The sequence below is a fragment of the Paroedura picta genome, chromosome 3, assembly GCF_049243985.1.
Source record: "Paroedura picta isolate Pp20150507F chromosome 3, Ppicta_v3.0, whole genome shotgun sequence".
NCBI classification, from domain to species: domain Eukaryota; kingdom Metazoa; phylum Chordata; class Lepidosauria; order Squamata; family Gekkonidae; genus Paroedura; species Paroedura picta.
In genome coordinates, this window is record NC_135371.1 from 9,660,791 (window position 1) to 9,684,306 (window position 23,516).

Sequence of the window (23,516 nt, forward strand, 5' to 3'; positions counted from 1 at the left end):
GAAGGGCAGGAGTTCCAGATACTTCATTGGACCTACCCTGCAACATAATAAGTTTATTCATATTTCTCCTGGTATCCATGCTAAAATCTGGCTTCTTTTCCACTAGGGCAGGGGTGGCCAAACTGTGGCTTGCCATATATCCATGGGCTAAAATCCCAATGAGCCCCTGCTAGCATGCAAGTGGGTCCCTTACTGACAATTGAATTCTCGGGCCCTTCCCTCAGAAGTAACACCATGCTGTTCCTATTCAAAGCATGAAGTAGAACAGCTGATCCTAAGACAGGAGTGTTGGGAGGGGTACAGTCATTTGGCTCTTAGTCGGAAAAAAAGGTCTCCGATCAATCGCATTGCCAGAGAGAAGAGCACAGCCTTTGAAGAATGAAGACATCATAACAATGGAAGTTCATGATCTAGCATGTGGTGGCATTGTTGCGAGGCTATGTTCTAAAACGTGCTATATTTAGATGGAGTGTGGGGTGATCCATATCTATATCTATCTATCTATCTATCTATCTATCTATCTATCTATCTATCTATCTATCTATCTATCTATCTATCTATCTATCTATCTACCTACCTACCTACCTACCTACCTACCTACCTACCTACCTACCTACCTATCTATCTATCTATCTATCTATCTATCTATCTATCTATCTATTTATTTATAGTTGAATTTATATACCTCCATTCGCCAAAAGGTCTCAGGGCAGTTCACAATAAAATATAAAATCACAGTAAAATCACATAAACCCCCATAAAATACCTCATTATTACAATAAAAAGATGGCATTCTATTCTATAACTTTCCCCGCTTTCCCCGCTTGTTCAGAGAGAGGTCAAACATTAGTTCCGTAAGAGAGAGAGGAGAGAAAAACTGGCCGATGGATTAGGGATCTTGGATGGATCCTGGGCTCTGCCCTGGCCTCAACCATATGCCTGGCGGAAGAACTCCGTCTTACAGGCCCTGCAAAAAGATGGTAGTTCTGACTGGGCCCTTAGCTCCTCCGGGAGCTCATTCCACCAGGTTGGCGCCAGGACTGAAAAGGCCCTGGCCCTGGTCAAGACCAGGTGAACGTCCCGGGGGCCTGGGACAGTCAGTAGATTCATACCTGCAGAGCGGAGAGCCCTGAGGGGGGCATAAGCAACCAAACGGCCCACAGGTAAGTAGGACCCAAGCTGCGTATGGCAAAGGTTAATACCAACACCTTAAACTTGACCTGGAAACAGACTGGTAACCAATGGAAATGATGGAGTACCGCCTGAATATGGGCCCTAGTGAGGGCCCTAGCTGCCGCATTTTGTACCAGCTGTAACTTCCGGATCAGAGTCAAGGGTAGACCTGCGTAGAGCGAGTTACAGTAGTCTAGTCTGTTGCATGGATCACAGGGGATAGGTGTTCCAAGGACAGGTAGGGCGCTAGTAGCCGGGCCTGGCAAAGATGAAAAAAAGCTGTCTGGGCTACTTTTGTGACCTGAGCCTCCATATACAGGGAGGCATCAAAAGTCACTCCCAAATTCCTGACCACTGGTGTAGATGTTAATTGTACACCATTCAGGCATGGGAGACACGCTTCCTGATCCTGTGTCCTTCTTCTTAGCCACAGGACCTCCGTCCTGGAGGGGTTTTCAGGCGACTTTGCCTGAGCCATTCAGCCACTGCTTCCAAACAACTGGCGAATGTATCTGGGGGGGGGTTAGGAGATAGAGCTGGGTGTCACCTGCATATTGGTGGCACCGTAGCCCATAACCCCGAACCAGCTGGGCGAGAGGGCACATGTAGATGTTGAACAACATGGGGGAGAGTACCGCCCCCTGCGGAACCCCACAAGGGAGCTCGCAGGGATCCGATAGTTCATCCCCCACTGCATCCGGTTCCGGAGGAAGGAGACCAGCCATTGCAGCGCAGTCCCCCCTAATTTCAGTCCCGGCGAGGCAGTGAACCAATAGCTCGGAGGGGGCATTCGGGAATCTCTGGGATTCCATAAGTCTCCGCGGGCAGACCAAAATATGTCCATCACCCAAACGTCCGTCACTCAAAATATGTCCGTCACCCAAATGTCCATCACCCAAAATATGTCCATCACCCAAAATATGTCCGTCACCCAATCTTAAGTCAAGCCTTCAGGGCATGGTGGTCTGATCAGATCTACCGCTACTCCTGCGCCAAAGATCAAATCGAGGGTGTGACCGGCCTGATGAGTGGGGCCAGCAACAGATTGCGAGAACTCTATGGTCTCCATGGCAGACACCAGGTCCAGGCCATGTCCTGAAGGCGGCACATCTGCATGGACGTTGAAGTCCCCCAGGACCAGAAGTCTTGGGTACTGCAACAAGTACCTTGACAGTATGTAATTTAAAAAATAATTAATTTGGTTGGCAGTTTTGAATCTTTCAATAGAGAGGCTGGCCTCTCACTGCATTAGAAAAGAAGAGTTCATTATTTGTACCCCACTTTTCACTTCCTGAAGGCTGTATCGTTCTTCTGTAGTAACAACCAGTTCCATCTACTATCCATCACTTTGTTCCTCTGTGTATTGCAACCAGTGTCTGAATACCAATTGCTGGGGGACCACAATAGGGAAACGCCTGGACCTCCAGAGTTTGCTTTTAGGCTTTCCAGAGCATCTAGTTGGTTTCCTTGAGCACCGTTTCCCTGTCCTTCCCTGGCTCTGTTTTGTCACCAGAACAACCAATAAAGGCTGAAAACCAAGCTCAGCCTACGCAACGGTTGTGGTTGGGGGTGGTTAGCCTGGGACAATAAGAAATGGGTTAATGAACGGGCCATAAGAATGAAGTTGAAAAATGAACATTGTTCAATTAATTGTTTAATCTTGTAATAGGCGTGCTCGCACTTATGATGGACTCCAGGAGAAAAATGAGGGAAAGCTGGACTGGCATTTCGTAATTACACACCTCCCAAAGGAGAGCTTGCATGATCCAGGCAAAAGCTTTAGGTTGTGTAATGCTTTATCATATTTAGCAGTGGAGAACGAGCTTCCCCCTGCACCAAATATCCCCACAAGACAACACAGAAATCATAGAATCATAGAGTTGTAAGGGGCCATTAAAAAAGGTAAAGGTATCCCCTGTGCAAGCACCGAGTCATGTCTGACCCTTGGGGTGACGCCCTCTAGCGTTTTCATGGCAGACTCAATACGGGGTGGTTTGCCAGGGCCTTCCCCAGTCATTACCGTTTACCCCCCAGCAAGCTGGGTACTCATTTTACCGACCTCGGAAGGATGGAAGGCTGAGTCAACCTTGAGCCGGCTGCTGGGATTGAACTCCCAGCCTCATGGGCAAAGCTGTCACAGCTGCCTTACCACTCTGCACCACAAGAGGCTCATCAAGGGGCCATACAGGCCATCTAATCCAACCCCCTGATCAATGCAGGATCAGACCTAAGCATCCTAAAGCATCCAAGAAAAGTGTGTATCCAACCTTTGCTTGAAGACTGCCAGTGATATGAGGACATAAGAGCAGAGGAACATTGTGAGAAACCATCAGGCAAAAGAGGCATACAGTTGTCCCAGGGTGGATCCCAGAACACAGGGACTGTGCATGGAACATTGAGTGTAAAACCAGAATCAGGTTGAGCAGCACAACATTCATGAAAATGCGATTACTTACACGTAAAAATCCATCCTAGGAGGCCTTGAAAACACAAATTGTGGAAGCATAGACATTGATGTAGAAGTGATTCCACCAATGGCCACGTCACCCAGTCTGTAATAATTCAGTGGGATTTTCCTTTCATTGATCACATTGAATGGACATTTTGCCTTCAGAACCCGGCAGGAGAGATGGGGAAGCAGATCAGAAAGCAGCAAGAACATTAGAGCCAGCCTGTATATACCTGCTAAAGCCATGTCTCCTGTGATTGAGCTCAACCTCATACTTTACTACTCGACCATGCAGAAGAAGGAACCCCTCTTCCATCACCCAGGATGCAGAGACAAGTGCCAGCTTAGGTAGAGCCCTCCAAATGGCTTCTGGTCCAGGAAGCTGACTCTGAATCATGCGTCAGTCTTGTCACCCTCCTGTCTGGGTCTTCAAGTGTTCTTTGTGCAGCAGCCTTTTCAAGAAGTGGCTGGTTTTTTTTTTGCTTTTGTTTTTTCCACTCTGGTGATTGAATTATTGCCTCCAAAGATGAGGCTCGGAGAAATCCCTTGAGTATTGGTGAGGGGAAGAAGAAATTACCATGTGCGTCCATGCGCAGGTGCATGGCCGGACAAACATGTTTTTGAGCATCATCGCTGTGGTTCTCTAGTCTTCAATAGGTCAGATCTGTGGGCCAAATCTGGCCTATTGAATATGGATCAAATTGAACATAAATCAAATGGATCAATATGCAATATGCATCAAAGCTGTTTCATTGGTAATTATGTGGAAGCGTACAGAAGCTGAACTTAAGGAACTCGAGTCAATTGCAGCTGGGCCTTCTACTAATCAGGGAAGACATCAAACAAGGAGAGAGTTGATTTGTTTGAACTCGGGTCCCAAAAAGGCTTTTGCAGGTATATACAGGCTGGCTCTACTGCAGCTGCTCACTCAGCTGACCCTTGGGGTGACGCCCTCCAGCGTTTTCATGGCAGACTCAATACGGGGTGGTTTGCCAGTGCCTTCCCCAGTCATTACCGTTTACCCCCCAGCAAGCTGGGTACTCATTTTACCGACCTCAGAAGGATGGAAGGCTGAGTCAACCTTGAGCCGGCTGCTGGGATCGAACTCCCAGCCTCATGGGCAGAGCTTTCAGACTGTATGTCTGCTGCCTTACCACTCTGCGCCACAAGAGGCTCATGTTTGTTAAGACTACTCAGTGGTAAAAGCAAACAAGACTGACAATGAACATGGTGGCTAGATATGATCAGAATTTATTTATTTATTTATTTGTTTGTTTGTTTATTCACATTTATATACTGCCCTCCCCGAAGGCTCAGGGCGGTTTACATAGAACTGAAAAACTATATAGGAAGGAAACATTACATATAATTAACTATACCATTAATATAACATTAGTATTATTAACTGATAGTAACAGAGTAACCATATAATTGATTCTGGATGGGTCATTGTACAACTAAAAGAAGTGGTACATGATCCGAAGATGTAGAGACAGCTGAGCCAAAAGTCAGACAAGGCTACCATCATCATCATCATGCCCGCAGTAGGAGAGATCCTCTTTATTTTTCACTAGGGGCCAAGCCTGTGACATTCAGGAATACAACGGGTGCTAGATGGGGGGGAGGGGGTAGAAGAACTTTGCAGATGGCCTCTCCCTCCCCCCCAGGACCTGGAAAGGCTGCAATCTGGAGGCTCCAGGAAGGGAACTCACCAGCAGGGACACCTCTCATGCCGCAAACATCTGCAGGAGGAGTGGGAGGAGAGTACCAAAACTTTGCACTTATATTTGGGGGCCCATCAGATCTTCTTGCCACAGCAGCCTCAACCATAGACCTGATGGAAGAACTCCATTTTGCAGGCCTTGTGGAATGCCGAATACTCCCACAGGGCCAGGAACGACCAACAGATTAGTGCCCGCAGAGCGCAAGGCACTGTGGGGGACATAGTACTTAAGGCAGTCCCTCAGGTATGTGGGACCCAGACTGCAGATGGTCTTGAAGGTCAAAACCAAAACCTTGAACCAGATCCGTACAGCAACTGGCAAGCAATGCAGCTGCCTCAGCACAGGCTGGATATGTGCTCTCCAAGATGTCTCAGTGAGGACTCTAGCAGCTGCATTCTGCACCAGCTGCAATTTCCGGATCAAGGCCAAGGGAAGGCCTGTGTAGAGTGAATTACTGAAATTTATTCTGGAAGTGACCGTCGCATGGATCACCGTGGCCAAGCGATCAGAGGAATAGTAGGGTGCTAGTAGCCATGCCTGGTGAAGGTAGAAAATGCCTGGCGGGCTACCTTCTTGTCCTGCGCCTCTGGTCAGTAAGGCATCAATGGTCACTCCCATGGGTCACAGTTGTAAGTTGCATCCCTGCCAGAGTGGGTAAGCACACTTCCTGACCCAGCCTCATGCCACCAAGCCACAAGAACTCCCTCTTGGAGGGGTTGAGTTTCAGGTGACTCTGCTCAAGCAATTCAGTCACTGCTTCCAAACATCTGGCAAATGGTTCCAGGGGGGAGTCCGGGCAGCCGACCCTGAGGCAGTGGAGCTGAGCGTCATCTGCATATTGATGACAACCCACACAAGTTCTACTTAAGGAACCGGAGTGAACTGCAAGTGAGTCATCTACTAATTGGGGAAGAAATCAGACAAGAGGAGAGTTGATTCATGTGAACTCTGGTCCCAGAAAGGATTCTGGACAGCAAAAGTCACCAACAGCATACAGCGTGATAGATCACCAGAATGCAAAATCACAAAACTCTGGAGCACTTGGTTTGGTCATATCATGTGATCCAACTCAATGGAGAGAGCCATTTTGCTAAGACAGCTCAGTGGTAACAGGAAACCAGAGCAACAAAAAACATGGTGGCAAGATACAATCAGAATGGACTCTGGCCAGAGCATTAAACAACCACAAGAAGTGGTACAAAGACGTGGAGACAGCTGAGCCGTAGGATCATCAAAAGTTGGACATGGCTGAATGTCTGACATCATCATCATCATCATCATCATCATCATCATGACCACTCTAGAAGAGATCATCTTTCCACTCTTCAAAATCCGATTTTATTTTCCATATCCTGGATACTTGGGTATCATTTGGAGACTCAGTCACTCCCCTAGTCTCAGGGGCCAGAACCAACGGGCATGTCCTGCTGTACAAAAAGGACAAGTAGACTTCCTGACTCTCTGTCAAAGAGCAGTGATGGAGGGTTGATGCCACATTCAGAGCCAGTTTGGTGTAGTGGTTGGGAGTGCGGACTTCTAATCTGGCATGCCCAGTTCGATTCTGCGCTCCCCCACATGCAACCAGCTGGGTGACCTTGGGCTTGCCACGGCACTGATAAAACTGTTCTGACCAGGCAGTGATACCAGGGCTCTCTCAGCCTCACCCACCCCACAGGGCATTTGTCGGAGGAAGAAGAATGGGAAGGCAACTGTAAGCCGCTTTGAGCCTCCTTTGAGTAGGGAAAAGCGGCATATAAGAACCAACTCTTCTTCTTCTTCTTCTTCTTCTTCTTCTTCTTCTTCTTCTTCTTCTTCTTCTTCTTCTTCTTCTTCTTCTTCTTCTTCTTCTTCAGCCAGCAAGCCTTTATATGGGGTAGGTAGGGAAAAACGGCTGTACTTGACTGTGGAGGAACAGCCTCTCTGACTTGTGAAAATTGCTGACTTGGGAATATTGAGGCACTTGGTCAACGAGCTGCTCTCCTGGCTTTCCCAGTCTTCTATCCTCCATTTGTTGCACCCACTGACACCACCTGACCTTTCTAGGAATTTCCCATAAAGGGGGCCAGGCTGTCCGTATCCCTTCTATGCTTTCTTCTCCCATTGGCTGCCTTTTGCTGGAACATCCTGCTACCCAGAGTCCAGTAACTAGAGGGGAGAGATTACTGTCCTTCCATCCAACTGAGGGATTTGTGTCATCATTGTAAGATTCATTGTCCTTGGCCCAAGGCCCTCCCAATATTCAAACAACAATTTTTAAAAAAAAGAATACAATAAAATCCCACAAATGTAGGTGTTAAACAACAATTTATTCATTTATGTTTAGCTTTCTACCCTAATACGCAGAAGCAAAAATGAATGAACTGGGAGGGGTGGGTCTCAGTGAAGACACAGATATAGAATAGTACAGACGCACTGGGAAACCAATATGGCAATAAAAAGATATCCAAATTGGACTTACATAGAGTTGTCTCTCTTCAGTTTCAGTTATTCTTTCATTCTTATTTCACACAAGTCCCGACGCCTACAGCTTTTTCAAGGGACGGCTTTTATATTTAAGGACCAACTTCAACTTCTCTTGACCGAGTATTTTATATTTAAGGACCAACTTCAATAAATTAAGAAATCTCTTGACAGAGTATAAAAGGTAAAGGTAAAGGTATCCCCTGTGCAAGCAGCGGGTCATGTCTGACCCCTGGGGTGACGCCCTCCAGCGTTTTCATGGCAGACTCAATACGGGGTGGTTTGCCAGGGCCATAAGGTCATACAATAGCTCAACTTAGCTTGTGGCGTTTCAGTGCGTCTGTACTATTTCATATATTTCTACCCTGCCATTCCACATAGGACTCTAACCACGATGGGCCTTGAGAGTATAACAAAAAATTGTATGTGAGTTGCACATTAGGGCAGGGGTAGTCAACCTGTGGTCCTCCAGATGTTCATGGACTACAATTCCCATGAGCCCCTGCCAGAGTTTGCTGGCAGGGGCTCATGGGAATTGTAGTCCATGGACATCTGGAGGACCACAGGTTGACTACCCCTGCATTAGGGTTCAGATGCTGTCAATGACCGCTCTGCTGAGCATCCTGTCTTTTTCTTCCCTTGTCTAACCAGAACAGGTTTCTTCCCTTGTCTAACCAGAACAGGGACTAAAAATAAGCAGACCTGGCTAAATTAGATGCTCCTAGTTCCATGGCATTAAGAAGAACAGGAAGCCAACAGGACAATGCTAATGCTTTGCACAAGCTCGTTAGTTAATACAGGTGCTTAGAAAAAAGGTGGGGAGAGAACCACTGTGTAACACTAAAAAGGTAAAGGTATCCCCTGTGCAAGCACCGGGTCATGTCTGACCCTTGGGGTGACGCCCTCTAGCGTTTTCATGGCAGACTCAATACGGGGTGGTTTGCCAGTGCCTTCCCCAGTCATTACCGTTGACCCCCCAGCAAGCTGGGTAGTGGTTGCTTTTCTTGCAGTTTGCTTTCCTTTCTACCGAATCAATGTGTTTCTAGATGTATTATTATAGGTTTAGATGAGCAGAGGTACTATAGAGGCAGATATACTTGGTCTAACTGCAGTTTAGGGAAGTAAATTTAGTAATATGGTAATATAGATGTATAATTGTATGGAGACAGATTACTAACATTATAAAGCATGCACTGTATGTACTCCAAATCAGATCCCATCTTGATGTTTCATCATTAGTTGTTCCTTTGTATTCAGATGAGGCTTCAGTAGAATAATGTAGCATTTGGGAAGAAAGATGCATCCCAGTAAGCCCAAACTGGAAGCCAAGATGGAGAAGATCTGCACGGCAACTGTGTATTTCCCCTTCGTGCTCAGGTAGGCAGGAACAAAGGAGATCCACACGCTGCAGAACACCAACATGCTGAAGGTGATCAGCTTGGCTTCGTTGAAGGCCCCAGGCAGCCTCCTGGCTAGGAAGGCCACCGTGAAGCAGATGGTGGCCAGAAAGCCCATGTAGCCAAGGGCAGCATAGAACATGACGACAGACCCTTCGTTACATTGCAGTACGATCTCCCCAGGCTGGGAGTGCATGTCAGAGTCTGGGAAGGGGGGAGAGATGCCCAGCCAGAGAGTACAGATGCCCACTTGAATGCTGAAACAGGAAATGACAATGGAGTTGGCCAAGCTCTTCCCCAGCCATTTCCTCATCCTGCTCCCTGGCTTTGAGGCCATGAAGGCCACCACCACAGTGACAGTTTTGGCCAAGACTGAAGAGACAGCAATGGAGAAGATGATGCTGAAAGTAGTTTGTCGGACAAAGCAGGTCACCTTGTGAGGCTGACCAATGAAAAGAAAAGAGGACAAAAAGGAGAGGAGGAGGGAGATGAGGAGAACATAGGAGAGGTCCCGATTGTTGGCTTTGACTACTGGCGTTTCTGAGTATTTAATGAAGATTCCCAAAACAAAACTCGTAGCTAGGATGAAGAAAAGAGTCAGAACATTTAGGAGGATCCCCAAAGGTTCCGTGTAGTTCAGGAAACTGATATGCTTGGGAACACATTGATCTCGGATCTTGTTTGGATATTGATCTTCTAGACACCTCAGACAGTGAGTTGAATCTGGAAGGAAAAGATTAGCATCAGTATCACCATAGCTACATTACATCCATGATATTTGCTTTTTTCTGTTTCACAATTAAACACTTACTTGCCCGAAAAACAAAACAAGAGAGATGAGGGAAACGTCCGGCAACAACCTTGCATAATAAGGATGGAGTTGGGAGACTTTCCGATTGGGATCCTTCATTGCATCACAAACAAAATCAGCCTCTGATAAAACTGCAGGAGCAGCCCTCAGACTCTGGACAAGGAATGCCAAGCACACTATGGAACATGCTCGCAAAGTGACCTGAACATCGGACTTACCACGAGGCACTTGGTAGATGATCCATAATCCGTAATGGGTGCTAGGTTATCCAAAGGGGACAAACCGTGATGGAATTATTTTCCACACTCTGTCTCCTCCCACCAATTAGAACTGGGTTATGTGTCTTACCTTCCTGAGTAGAGATCGTCCCTTCGACACATGGAGAACAATCATAGCAGCATAGAGGTTCTCCTTCCTTAATCAACTTAGCGTATCCAGGTGGACAACTTGGAGTGCATCTGGACTGAGGCAGGGTCTAGGCAGAAAGACAAGGAACATCAAGTAAAATATGCTAGAAGCTTTCTTTGGTGTGTCTGTGAGCTTTCTCTATAGAAGCCACTTACCAGGATCTCAATTCCCTTTTTGTATTTATCATCAAGTGAACCAGGTCTTTATTCAGGACAGCATAGTCTAGTCACAGCTGCCAGGAATGGACACAACTTCGATGGAGAAGCTTCTTTTATTTTAGGGCGATGGGCACATGGGGGAGTGGAGTCCGAAGGCTGATTTGTATTTTCATTTTTATGGGCTGTGTCTCCTTTTGACTCATTGATTTGTTTTCTCTTTTCCGCATATTGCATAGGGGAATCTGCCAGAGGCACAGCAACCTAATATTAAATCAACCACTACTGTGAGCAAAATCTGCGTGGAAATGGGGGAAAAAAACAACCCCCAAAGCAATAGGGTCGCACAGTGGACAAAAATATGAATGCAGAATAATATGTACATTATATAAATCTGGGAGGGGCAGAACCTTTGAGTGAGCCCTGAAGAATGAATTTCTCTTGCCTTCAATAAGGTTTGTATAGGAAGAGTCTCCCTTAAGAGCTTTACTTGCCGTCTCTCAGTTGGCCTATTATGCACGGAGTGGAAAGTCCGCATTCGGGGTGGAATGGTGGCGGCTAAAATCATTAATTATGCACGCCGCAGGCGACAACCAGGCGCAGAGTCAACATAAGCCGCCGAAAAAGCCTTGTTAGCGAGATGCGGAAGAAAATGGAGCTTCTCGGGACCAGGGCACAACCAGAAGCGGCTCTGGAGTATCCACGTGCATAATCGGATACTCTGGGTTTTGCCGCCGTTGCGTTCTGTCCCGTGCATAATCGGTTTGCTTCGCTTCTTCCTCCTCCTCGTTCTCCATGCCACCGTTTCAGCGGCCGTGCATAATAGGCCGTTGTGAGCATTATTGGAAGCATGGAAGAAACCACCAGTTCTTGAAACCACCGGAGTTTTCTGTGCATTGCTGACTAAGCATGAGTGAAAGGTGACCAGATAGCTAAGCTCATCAGTATCCACTGCACCTCAGAGTGAATATATTACGATTGGAACTTAAATACCAGGACTGACCAAGAAACGGAAGTAAAGCAGCTTGACAGATAATAGAAGGAGAAGAGCTGTTCTTAATATCCTGCTGTTCTCTACCAGGAGTGTAATAGTAGTTTACAATTTCCTTCCCTTCTTCTCTCCACAACAGGCATGCTGTGGGGTAGATGATGCTGAGAGAGCTCTGAGAGGACTCTTCTGTGAGAACAGCACTATCAAGGCTGTGACAAGGCCAAGGTCACTCGTCTGGCTGCATGTAGGGGAGCAGGGAATAAACACGACTCGCTGGATTAGAAGCTGCCATTCTAAACCACTACCCCAAGCTGATTCTCTTTTCAGCTTTTTCTTGCCCACAATCTTGCCCACATGTAGGAAACATTTTGGCCAATAGAGAATAGAATGGAGGAATAAAAGGAGCTTATGAGGCCCAGATGTTGCATGGCTTGCAGAGGTTGATTCAGCGTTCCAGTCCAACGCTGTTGGTAGCCATATTCATAAACCACACCCCTAATTACTCTAAATGGGTGCTCATTGGGCCACCCACATAGTTGGCATTGAACACTGAAGACACTTTAGACCCCAGTTAAGCAAAGCATGTCAGACAGTGCCTGGATGGGAAATGTGCACAGAACATGAATTCAGTGACCTCCAAGATCAAGATCTTCCAAATCCAAGACTATATGATTCCCCCGATGACACCCCAATTAATGATAATAAAGACAATGGGCTCCCCAGAAACTTTCATTAGGGATGGCTCAGACTCTTGGGTGTGACTATTAGAAAGTGCCCCTTTGGGATGTGGATTTGGGGGCTGTTGCCCATAGCCAAAACTGGAACCTTAGACCACCATTAATGTTGACTGTTGGCAGCCCATAGCCACACATTCCTCTCATCATACTCCTCTCTACCATTCTCATTCCATGTGTTCTTAGGCTGTAAAATGGTCAAACAGGAATAGCACTTGTAAAGGGTTTTTTTTTATAATGTATAAAGTGAAATTAGTTTTCCCCCACCTCATTAAACCACTCCGGCCACACAATGACGTCTTGATGAATGGTAAACTTTATCTCTTCGGCAACACGTCTCTCCACATTCCCAACTTTCACCCTCCTGATGGTCCGATTGGGTGTTGCCACCCAGTTCACGATATCGAAACCCACTGCCATGTCCCCGTTCGCATCAAAACAGACTCCTTCAGTGGCATTATTGTAAGACTGGAAGTTTTTCAGGAAAGGATGAAGCTAGGAGAACATGCAAAACAGCCGCACTTAGAAACACAGGAAGCCATCTTGGTTTTCTGCTGCCTTGCACATTTGTGGCATTCTCTTCTGCTTCAGCATCTGTGCCAATGGCCTCCAGACTCAGAAATTTCTACTGGACACTGATGATAAATCTGAGACCCTCTTCTGAGTCTCCTTTTCCAGCTTCAACACTTTGAGAGACTACAAATGTAATACTCTTCCAATTACCCTGCAGCAATTCTGCATAAGCATTCCGTAAGCTTGGTCTTGCCCTCTGGAGGGAATTGTTTAAGAAAGTGATAACCTGAGCCCAGTAGAGGACATGAAAGAACTGGGGTAAAAAGTATTGGGGAAAAGAGCATACGTTTCCCTAAGGGACTGGAGAGCTGAATCTAGAGATGCCAGTCCCCAGGTGAGAACTTGATTTCCTCTGGAATTATAGCTCATCTTCAGGTGAAAGAACATATTCCTTGGAGAAAATGGCTGATTTGCAGGGTTGACTACATAACAGTATACTCCACTGACCTCAATTCCCACCCACGCCCAATTCCACCCCATATATATGCAATGATTATGAATTTTGAAATGCGTATCTTTTAGATTGTCCATTTCAATTTGGTGCCATCCACAAATTTAAAGAGTATTCTCTCCACCCACTCATCCAAATGATAGATTAAAATGTTGAAAAGAACCAGATCCAGTACAAAACCCTGTGGCACACCACTGCTCACCTTCCTCCAATCTTATGAAATATCATTAACAACCACTGTATGGGGATGGTCTTCTAGCCAGTTCCCTCTCCACCTAACCATCTGAAAATCCAGTCTACAGTCCTCTAGTGCAGGGGAAGTCAACCTGTGGTCCTCCAGATGTTCACGAACTACCATTCCCATGAGCCCCTGCCAGAAAATGCAGGGGCTCATGGGAATTGTAGTTCATGAACATCTGGAGGACCACAGGTTGACTACCCTTGCTCTAGTGTACCTATCAGAACAACATGGGGAACTTAATCAAAAGCCATACTGAAAAGCAACGAATAAGCAAGTGTGAGGCTTCTTCATCTGAAGTCCCTTCACAAGCAATTCAGAAGTGCTTAACAGTAAAACAAAGCTACCTTCTGCGATTGTCTTTAAACTTCCTGAGCACAATAGAGCCCCCAGTTCGACACTGCCTGTAATTTCGGCCAAAATTGCACCCGTCGCGGGGGAAAAAATTGTTTTTACTTGAAGAGTGTGTAAATGATTAAGCACAAGCTCCATCGCCAGCAAAAAAGGTCTTTCTGAGACAATGAATGAACAAATATTAATTGCTGCTGGTGTTTTGGGGTTTTTAAAAAAACAGTTCTTAAAGGGAAAGGGGCTTTTCAGGAGCACGAAAACAACAGTTCATTGGCTGTTCTGTTTGATTGACAGCCAGGGGCGGGCAGAAGAGTGGGGAAAAAGAACACCTCCTTTGTTGCGATTCCTGCAAGACCAGAAACCTGTGAGGAATAAATAGACCGCTGATAGGACTTCAATATTCCGCTAAAATTGCAGGTGTGCGGAATGATGAAATTCCACTATTAATTATAGCGTTTCTGCATAACACAAACATTTGGCAACATTGGTCGTTGTGCGGAATGGACCTGGCTCTTGTCCAGTCTGTGTACTGTTCTAATTGGATTTCAAAGGGAATGACCAGATGGATGGAGAAGACTGTGTGGGGTATGAAGCACAACAGCGGAAGGAGCTTCCAGCTTCAGAGGCGAAATTCCTCTAATTATCACAGGCTGGGAAGCAGCCAACAGCTGAGGGTTGTGGTCACTGGGCTCTTCTATCAAGGTTCTTGGGGGGCATCACACAGGCCACTGTTAGAAAGATTACATGAGACTTGGAATAGTATTTTTTGTCATTAATTTTTATTTTTTACTTTTTAAACTAAATACCAGAACAATCAACATAAACGCCCCACCAAAAACAGAATTCACCCCACCACAACTCTGTAGCATCAGGAAAATGTTGAATCCAGTAAACAGTGTCCATTACATCTATTACATCTATTACATTAGCGTGTATTTACTCAAATGTTCCCTTGTTTTTAGAGAAAACCAATACCTGCCATGGCTGCAGCTTCTGAAGTCCCTTCCATCTTCCTTTCAACCTCCAATGGGATCTGGTTGAGCAGGCGGCATTCAAGGCTTGAGCCACCACCTGGATGGAGTTGTAAATGCTGTAGCTGTCCTGAGACAGGATCATTTCAAACACATCCTCAGATAGGGCCTCCCGTTCCTCTTTCTCTCTGCATCTCTCCCAGCATTTCACAGATAACCCAGGATTTGAATAGAAACAGTGAAATGCACCCAGGCCAATCTTATTGACAGTAAACAGGAAGGAATCTAAATTGTCATAGTCGGTGTTCACATTTGCCCGGGTCAAAAAAGAAAAAGCACCATGAATGTGGTGGATCCCAAACAACTTCAGAAAGACCCTCAAATTGATATCGTGCAGATCTGTGTTAATCCAAATTTTCCCCACAAGGGAGTTTTCTGTTTTTTCAACTTGTTTAATCCACATCCCAAGAACCATCATAGAGAAGACGTCTCCGTGGTAAACAAATACATTACAATTTCTTTGCACATAAATGAAATATGTCACAAAAGGTAATGGCTTATGACCAAAATACGGTGCTGGGATGTGTAATGTGAAGGCAATGCAAATCCCACTCCCAATGACCATGGGGGTCATAGTCCTCAGGAATCTTTCCCCTTGGGCATTATCCCGAGTCAGGAGAGCGATCCACGTCCATCGGAAATGCAGGAGCATCTTGACAATCCCCATGAAAAACACTTCTTGGTTTGGGGCCATCCGGTACACAAAAGGCAAGTGAGGCTCGTCTTTGAGCACATGATTATCCACACTGTAGCTGATCTAGTTGGGAAAGGGAGAGACTGGTGATGGAATAATTGAGCGGCTCTAAGAGAAAACTGATATAGTTGTCGGTGTAGAAGCATTCATCAGGGTCCTTCTTAGTTCAGCCCCTCCACGTGGGGATTACAAGCACATGAAGGGTCTGAATGGTTATGGAGCACACCCAGGAGGACCACTGCAGAGGAACCATTTCTGATCCACCTCCCTGCTGAGTCCACATTTTGGGGGAATGAATTGGCAATTTACAGACTGTTTAATTCCAACAATAATATAAGTTATTTGCCAGTCTCCAAACATGCTTCACATGGTTGGGGGGAGTGGGAGAAATGCTTACCAGAGATGTCCTTTCTCTGCTGTTTCCTTCCCATTGTCATAGTTTTTTTTTAAGTGAAGGAGATGCTGGACTTTTTTTTTTAATTAAAGCAATCTAAGGAGCCATACTTGTCTTCCTATGGAAAAAAAAGTGAGAGAAAATGGAGAAAACTGGAATGGAGGTGTTAACCATGTTGTGTCTCTGGTGGCTCAATCAGTGAAGACCCTTGCTTGGGTATCATAATTTTGTGGGTTGAAGCCTGGCTGGGATTGTCCCTCTCCCCTACAAAGGATGGCTTTTTGTTGCACTTGAAAAACCTTTCTCCTCGAAGGGGAAGAAGAGATCCGTAGCCAGACTTGAACTCCTAAAACCACAGTCTCAAGGTAGAATGCCATCTTTTACTGTAATAATGGGGTATTTATGGGATTTTATGTGATTTTACTTTGAATTTATATTTTATTGTGAACTGCCGTGAGACCTTTTGGCGAACGGCGGTATATAAATCCAATTATAAATAAATAAATAATATAATTAAACACCTGACTCATTGAGCCACCTCAGCCATTGCAGTTGATTGCCTGTGGGTCCTCTTCACAAGGTTCACTGATGAGGTTTTTTTTTTTTTTTAAAGAAGGAATTAAATGGCTCCTTACAATATTTTTTTAAGAAAGTGTTAAGCATCCACCTTGACTTTCAAAAAGAAATTGCTAAGATGGGAGGGGAAAAGCAGAATTGCAGAGCCCTGGTGAGCACCCCTCCCTCCTCCCAGGGCTCAGAAAGTGGAGACTTGAAGCAAGGACGGCTTGTCTTTACATCTTCTAACATTAATTTTATCACGTTATTTAAGGTAACATGCTTCTAGAGCACACAATCTGAGATAAAATATGGGAAGCACTGAAATGCACTAAAATGTAAACGCTGGAAGTAGAAGCCCTGTTCCTGCCAGAAACCAAATACCAAGAGCAACGAGGAGCTTAAACAACGGAAGGAGGGAGAGTAAAAAAAAAATCTCTGTAATCCATTTTTTCTTATTAGCATGCAGATTTAAGCTGGGATTTAGAGGAGAAAAATCTGAGAATGAAGATAGGTGCAGAATGCAAGCAAAGATGCGAAGAGGATGTGGATTTAGGATGTACGTCTTCAATTTAGGAAGAATGAAGATTAATCTATGAATGCAGATAGCACCCTGGAGTCCTGGGTGCAGTACTGGAGGCGACACTTCAGAAAGGACATGGATGAAATTGTGAGGGTTCCGAGGAGAGCCATGAGGATGATCTGGAGGCAGCCAGTTCCAAGGTCGCCCACCACTGCCGGCCGCCACCCCACCCCCTGCTGCCTGCCTGCAGCCGACTGCCAGCCACCACCAACACCTGCCACTGGCCGCTTCCGCCATTTGACAACCTGTCCTGGCAACCCCAACGGAACAGCCAGGCAACCTCACTTGGGGTCAGGACCCCAAGGTTGAGAACTACTGGGTTAGAAGGACTGCATGTGATTCCAGCTCTGTGATTCCATCATGCAAATATTTCTCTTGGATCATCCAAAGAGCCACTGCAGTCCCTCTGGTAAAGATCCTTTCCCTCTGGTTGTTTGGCTTCCCTGGAGCACTTCATCAATGGAATGACAATTTTTCAGCTCTCCCACTAATTTTGCTCACAATTAACCAAGGTTCAAGGAAAAGGCAGGAGTGGCTTCTGAGGATAATAATCTCTCAGAAATCAACTTTCTTCCCTCGCAGCAGGATGTGCAACAATTTTTAAAATGGACGAAAGTATCTTAATTGATGGAAACAGAAGGTCTGATTTCATGTTGCCTCTAGCTAACATCTGCATGGTGAGAGTGGAGAAAGGTCCCCGCAGGCAGGGGGGAGATGGCCCTGAGCTCAGGAGGGGAACTGTTCAGTGTGGTCCAGCTGCTGGACACCTGGTCCAGGTGAGCAAAGACTGAATTCCATATGGCTAAAATGGACACCTAAGGGGATATGATTGACCACACACCATTTTAAGTCCATGGCGTCTCATGAGCTTAGAAGAATACCACCATACTTTGATTGGCATTGTTGGATTTAGCCCCTTCCCCCTCGGACCCATACCTGAGGCATTTTGTAGATGCTTAACATGGTGTAAATCTGCTTGGAAGTTTCAGGGTCGGTCCCTTCAAGAACAGCCAAGAGCTTGTTCTGTCCTCCGCAGCTGTAGTTTGGAACCGTCTTCTGCCCACCAGACAGCAGGTCTATCACCGCATCAGAAGTCACTCTTGCGTCTAAATAGTTCTCGTAGAAGTTGTACCCCAGTGAAATGTTGAGTAAGAGATTCGAATGTTTGTAGATTTTCTCAAAGGCAAACATGAAGGGCAGGAGTTCCAGATACCTCATTGAACCCACACTGCAATATAATATGTTTATTCACATTTCTCCTGTTATCCAGAGCTCCTGTGCTAAAATCTGGCTTCTTGGGTGGCCAAACTGTGGCTATCCATATATTCATGGACTACAAATCCCATGAGCCTCTGCCAGCATGAAATAATGTCCCTTACAGACAATTGAAGTCTCTGGGCCCTTCCCTCAGAAGTAACACCATGCTGTTCCTATTCAGAGCATGCAGTAGAACAGATAATCCTAAAACAGGAGTGTTGGGAGGGGTGTGGTCATTTGGCTTTAAATCGGAAAAGAGGACTCCGGTCAGTCCAGTTGCCAGAGAGAAAACCTTTGAAGAATGGGCTGATCCTGCGTTGAGCAGGGGGTTGGACTAGATGGCCTGTATGGCCCCTTCCAACTCTATGATTCTAGGATTCTATGGCCTGTATGGCCCCTTCCAACTCTATGATTCTATGATTCTATGGAGACGTTATAACAATGTCCCTTGGAAGTTCATGATCTAGCGGGAGGGGGGGGCATTTTTGCAAGTCAGGCTATCTGTTCTACCATGAGCTATATTTAAATGGTACTGTGGGGTAATACATATGCCTTGAAAGTACGTAATTTAAAAAAATAATTAAACTGGTTGCTATTTTTGAAGCCTTCAAAGGAAAGGCTGGCCGCTCACTGCATTAGAAAAGAAGAAGAGTTCATAATTTATACCCCACATTTCGCTCCCCTAAGTCTGTATCGTTTTTTCTGTAGCAACAACCAGTTCTTGCTACTATCCATCACCTTGCCCAGGTATCTATTGCAGTTCTTCTCTGAATACCAATTGCTGGGGGACCACAATAAGGAAATGCCTGGACCTCCAGAGTTTGCCTTTAGGTCTTCCAGAGCTCCTAGGCGGTTTCCTTGAGCACCGTTTCCCTGTCCTTCCATGGCTCTGTTTTATCACCAGAACCACCAATCAAGGCTGAAAGCCAAGCACAACCTACGCAAAGGGGGTGGGTGGGGGGTGGTTAGCTTGGGACAGTAAGAAATAGGTTAATGAACAGGCCATAAGAATAACATTTAAAAATAAACAATGTTTATATATTGTATATAATTATACAATAGGTATGCTCATACTTATAATGGACTACAGAAGAAAAATGAGGGAAAGCTGGCATTTTGCAATTACACAGCTCCCGAAAGAAGACTCACATGATCCAGACAAAAGCTTTAGGTAGTGTGAGGCTTTATCATATTTAACAGTGGAGAATGAGCTCTCCATCTGCACCTTGGGAATCGATCAGAGAAGCATACCGGTTCCCTTTAGGTTCATAATTTTCAAATATCCCCACGAGGCAACAGAGAACCATGAGGACGTAACGGTGGGAGAAACCATCAGGCAAAAGAGGCATACAGATTTCCCAGGGTGGATCCGAGAACACAGGGGCTGTACATGGAACATTGAGTGGAAATCAGAATCTGGTTGAGCAGCATGACATCCATGAAAATGTGATTACTTACCTCAGAAAACCTATCCTGGGTGGCCTTGAAAACACAAATGGTGGAAGCAGAGACATTGATCTAGAAGTGATTCCACCAATGGCCACGTCTCCCAGCCTGTAATAATTCAGTGGGCTGTTTCTTTCATTGATCACATTGAATGGACACTTTGCCTTCAGAACTCTGCAGGTGAGACAGGAAAGCCAACCAAAGAGCAGCAAGAGCAGCAGGGATATCTTGGGTCTGTTCACTAAAGCCATGGGAGATCTCCCAGCCACTAAGATTTGGCCCTGATTTGGCCCACTAAGCAGAAGAAGCCAACCCCTCTTCTGTCAACAAGGATGCAGAGACAAGGACCAGTCTATATGGAGCCCTCTGATGGCTTCTGATCTAGGAAGCTGAGTCTGAATCATGCGTCAGCCTTGTCGCCCTCCTGTCTGGGTTTTTCCAGAGTTCTTTGTGCAGCAGCCTTTTCAAGCGCAGTTCAAAAAGTGGCTGCGTGTTGTTCTTCACTCTGGTGGTTCAATTGTTGTCTCCAAAGATGAGGCTTGGAGAAATCCCCTGAGTATTAGTAAGAGGAAGAGGAAATTACCATGATTTTCTTCATTACCCAGCAAAGCTCTGTCCTTCACACTCTGTGCCTCCATGTGCAGGTGCCTGGCTGGACAAACAACATGTTTTTGAGTCCCATCATTGTGGCTCTCTAGTCTTCAATAGGTCAGATCTGTGGGCCAAATCTGGCCCATTGAATATCAAATCAAACATAGATCAAATGGATCAATATGCAACATGGATCCAAGCTGTTTCATTGGTGTGGAATATGGAACATCCATCAAAGCAGATCCATTAGTATTTATATGGAAGCGTGCACAAATTGTACTTAAGGAACCAGATTGATCTGCAACTGGGGCTTCTACTAATCAGGGAAGAAGTCAGACAGGAGGAGAGTTGATTCGTTTGAATTCTGGTGCTGGCAAAGGCTTTTGCAGATTCCATGGACAGCAACAGTCACAAACAAGGAAATGCTAGAATGCATTCAGCCCAATATATCACTGGAAGGCAAAATCATGAAACTCCACCCCTCTTCCCAATCCCACTTGATTTTCCATCTCCTGGATACCCAAGTAGATGTCAACTGGAGACTCACTACCTTACTGTCAAAGAGCAGTGATTGAGGGTTGATGTCACATTCAATATGCAAGCATTGCAATGTTAATGATCTCTCAGTCAAGGTATCTGAGATATATACCGAGTCTCTGAGTTGGTTATTATCTACTGAACAGTTTAACAGTTTGCCTGGGATGGAATAACATGACAAAATGTCACAAAATGTAGTTTAAAAATCTGGAGTGGGTAGGATCTTTGGCTGTCAAAAGCTTTAAAGATTTTTCACTAAGCAAAATTGAACTTGATATTCCATGTTTCCATTTCTTCCATGTTTTTACAGTGGCTAAAGGTATGCAGGCCCTAATTGAGGCCAGACTAGTTTCTGCTCTCATAAGAGCTGCTGATGTCCCCTTTGGAAGGAGTAAGATATGCCTGAGAAGACAATTTTGAGTAGTTTCTAGGCTGGTAATAATATCTTCCTTCCAAACCCAGATTTCGACAGTGTCCAAGAGGTGAGGGACGACCTTGCTAGTAAATAGTTTCAAGACAGGGTCTATAAGATGTCCTCCCTTTGTGTAGTAGAATCTCAGAATAGACTCAACTAACCTTAGTGGAGAGGACCTGATGGTTTCTAGGTGTGAATTCTAATTCAAGGTCTCTTTAAATGTGACTCCCGGATATTTAAAAGAGCTACAACATCCCATGTATAATCCAGGGTGATTTTTTTTGGTCTTTTTCTAAATACCATCATTTTTGACTTCTCATAATTAATGTTGAGTGACTCTTCCATGCAATATGCACCTAGTTCTTGTAGCTGACTTATTATTCCGTTTTAGTAAGAGAAATTCAGGTTTTGTCATCAGCATGCAATAAAAGGGAGACTTTTTGTTTGGCCAAGAGATAGTGGGGAAAAATGGGGGCTGGAAAGCCTCTCAACTATGTTGTTTATTTACAGATTGAATAGGAAGGGAGCCAAGACACAACCCTGTTTGACTCCTTTATTTGTTGGAATTCTGTTAGTTAAAGATTCTGATGTTCCTACCCTAATTTGAGCATGAATATCTGTATGTAGTTCGTGTAATAAAGAGAGTAACCATCTGTCAATGTTTGTTCCTGCTAACTTTAATCATAAATGGTTTCTGTTAATGGAGTCAAAAGCTGCCACTAGATCAACAAATGCGACATATAGAGGAGAAGAAGAAGAAGAAGAATTTTCCCTACCCGAAGGAGGCTCAACAAATGTGACATATAGAGATTTTATTGGGCCATTTATACCAGAAAAGGCTAGTTGATATAAAGTTTGGCAGTGATTAACTGTACTAAGACCTTTTCTAAAACATGCTTGTTGGGGATGTATAACCTGATTTTCATTCACCCAGTCTTCCAGTTTATGTAGCAGAAATGTACTATACAATTTTGCGATTTGAGACCAGTTTTCAGAACCGTGGATCATTCTTTTCAAAGACTGCCAATTCCAACTCATTCATTCCAGCATGATCAGCTTTCTTTTGTTCAAGTAGAATTTTATATTGCAATCTGAGTTGGGGAAGATGAGACATCAAGACACCAGAGTTAACATGTCTGACTTGTCTCATACAAGAGGTCAAGGTTTTTTTGAATGCTTTGCATTCTTGATCAAACCATCCATTGCTCGTATAAGATATAGCTTTAAGTCTTCTGAAAACAGGAACAGAATCTTCTATGAAACCTGGTAGTGTGGTTTAAGTAGGATATTATCCCTACAACAATAGGTTCAAAGGACTTTGATCACTTCTATATATATGAACTCCATAAATAAAATTCCAATCAAATATGTTTGTATTATATAAAGTAGCAGTTCCCTCAGCCTTCACAGGTTCTCAGATGTACTTGGTCTAACAGCAGTTTAGGGAAGTAAATTTCCCAGCATAGTACACAAACTATATGGAGACAAATTACTAACATTACAAAGCATGATTGCTTCCTTTAGTTGGTTCATGGTCATCCCTGTATTGGCTTTGATCGTGTCAAGCCAAAGGATCTGCTGGCTCAACACAATCAAAGCCAAAACAGGGATGACCATGAACCAACTAAAAGAAGTAGTTAGAGACAGGGCGCATAGAGAAGACTTTTCTATAGAATCGCCGAGGGTCGGACACGACTGAACAGATAGCATCATCACGGTAGAGAGCCAGTTTGGTGTAGTGGTTAGGAGTGCGGACTTCTAATCTGGCATGCCGGGTTCGATTCTGCGCTCCCCCACATGCAACCAGCTGGGTGACCTTGGGCTCGCCACGGCACTGATAAAACTGTTCTGACCGAGCAGTGATATCAGGGCTCTCTCAGCCTCACCCACCCCACAGGGTGTCTGTTGTGGGGAGAGGAATGGGAAGGCGACTGTAAGCCGCTTTGAGCCTCCTTCGGGTAGGGAAAAGCGGCATATAAGAACCAACTCTTCTTCTTCTTCTTCTTCTTCTTCTTCTTCTTCTTCTTCTTCTTCTTCTTCTTCTTCTTCTTCTTCTTCTTCTTCTTCTTCTTCTTCTTCTTCTTCTATGTACTCCAAG

General features: G+C 45.1%; 1 protein-coding gene across 1 annotated transcript; it reads right to left on the reverse strand.

Annotated features, from left to right (window-relative positions):
* Window positions 1–9,015: 9,015 nt before the first annotated feature.
* Window positions 9,016–18,135, reverse strand: LOC143834256 (vomeronasal type-2 receptor 26-like). Its single transcript, XM_077330919.1, has 5 exons — window positions 18,109–18,135; window positions 14,891–15,703; window positions 12,570–12,797; window positions 10,363–10,489; window positions 9,016–9,926 (listed from the first exon to the last, which is right to left on the reverse strand). Exons 1-5 carry the CDS (start codon window positions 18,133–18,135, stop codon window positions 9,016–9,018), a joined length of 2,106 nt encoding a protein of 701 aa, XP_077187034.1.
* Between the last annotated feature and the right edge of the window lie 5,381 nt (window positions 18,136–23,516).

What these genes read in the sequence shown, in the direction of transcription:
- LOC143834256 (XM_077330919.1), bottom strand. Translation starts at nt 18,135, where the DNA reads ATGTTAAGCATCTACAAAATGCCTCAG. An exon ending in GCATCTACAAAATGCCTCAG is followed by an intron (nt 15,704 to 18,108) that starts GTATGGGTCCGA and finishes TTTCCCAACTAG; the next exon opens with ATCAGCTACAGTGTGGATAA. An exon ending in AGAAGCTGCAGCCATGGCAG is followed by an intron (nt 12,798 to 14,890) that starts GTATTGGTTTTC and finishes ATGTTCTCCTAG; the next exon opens with CTTCATCCTTTCCTGAAAAA.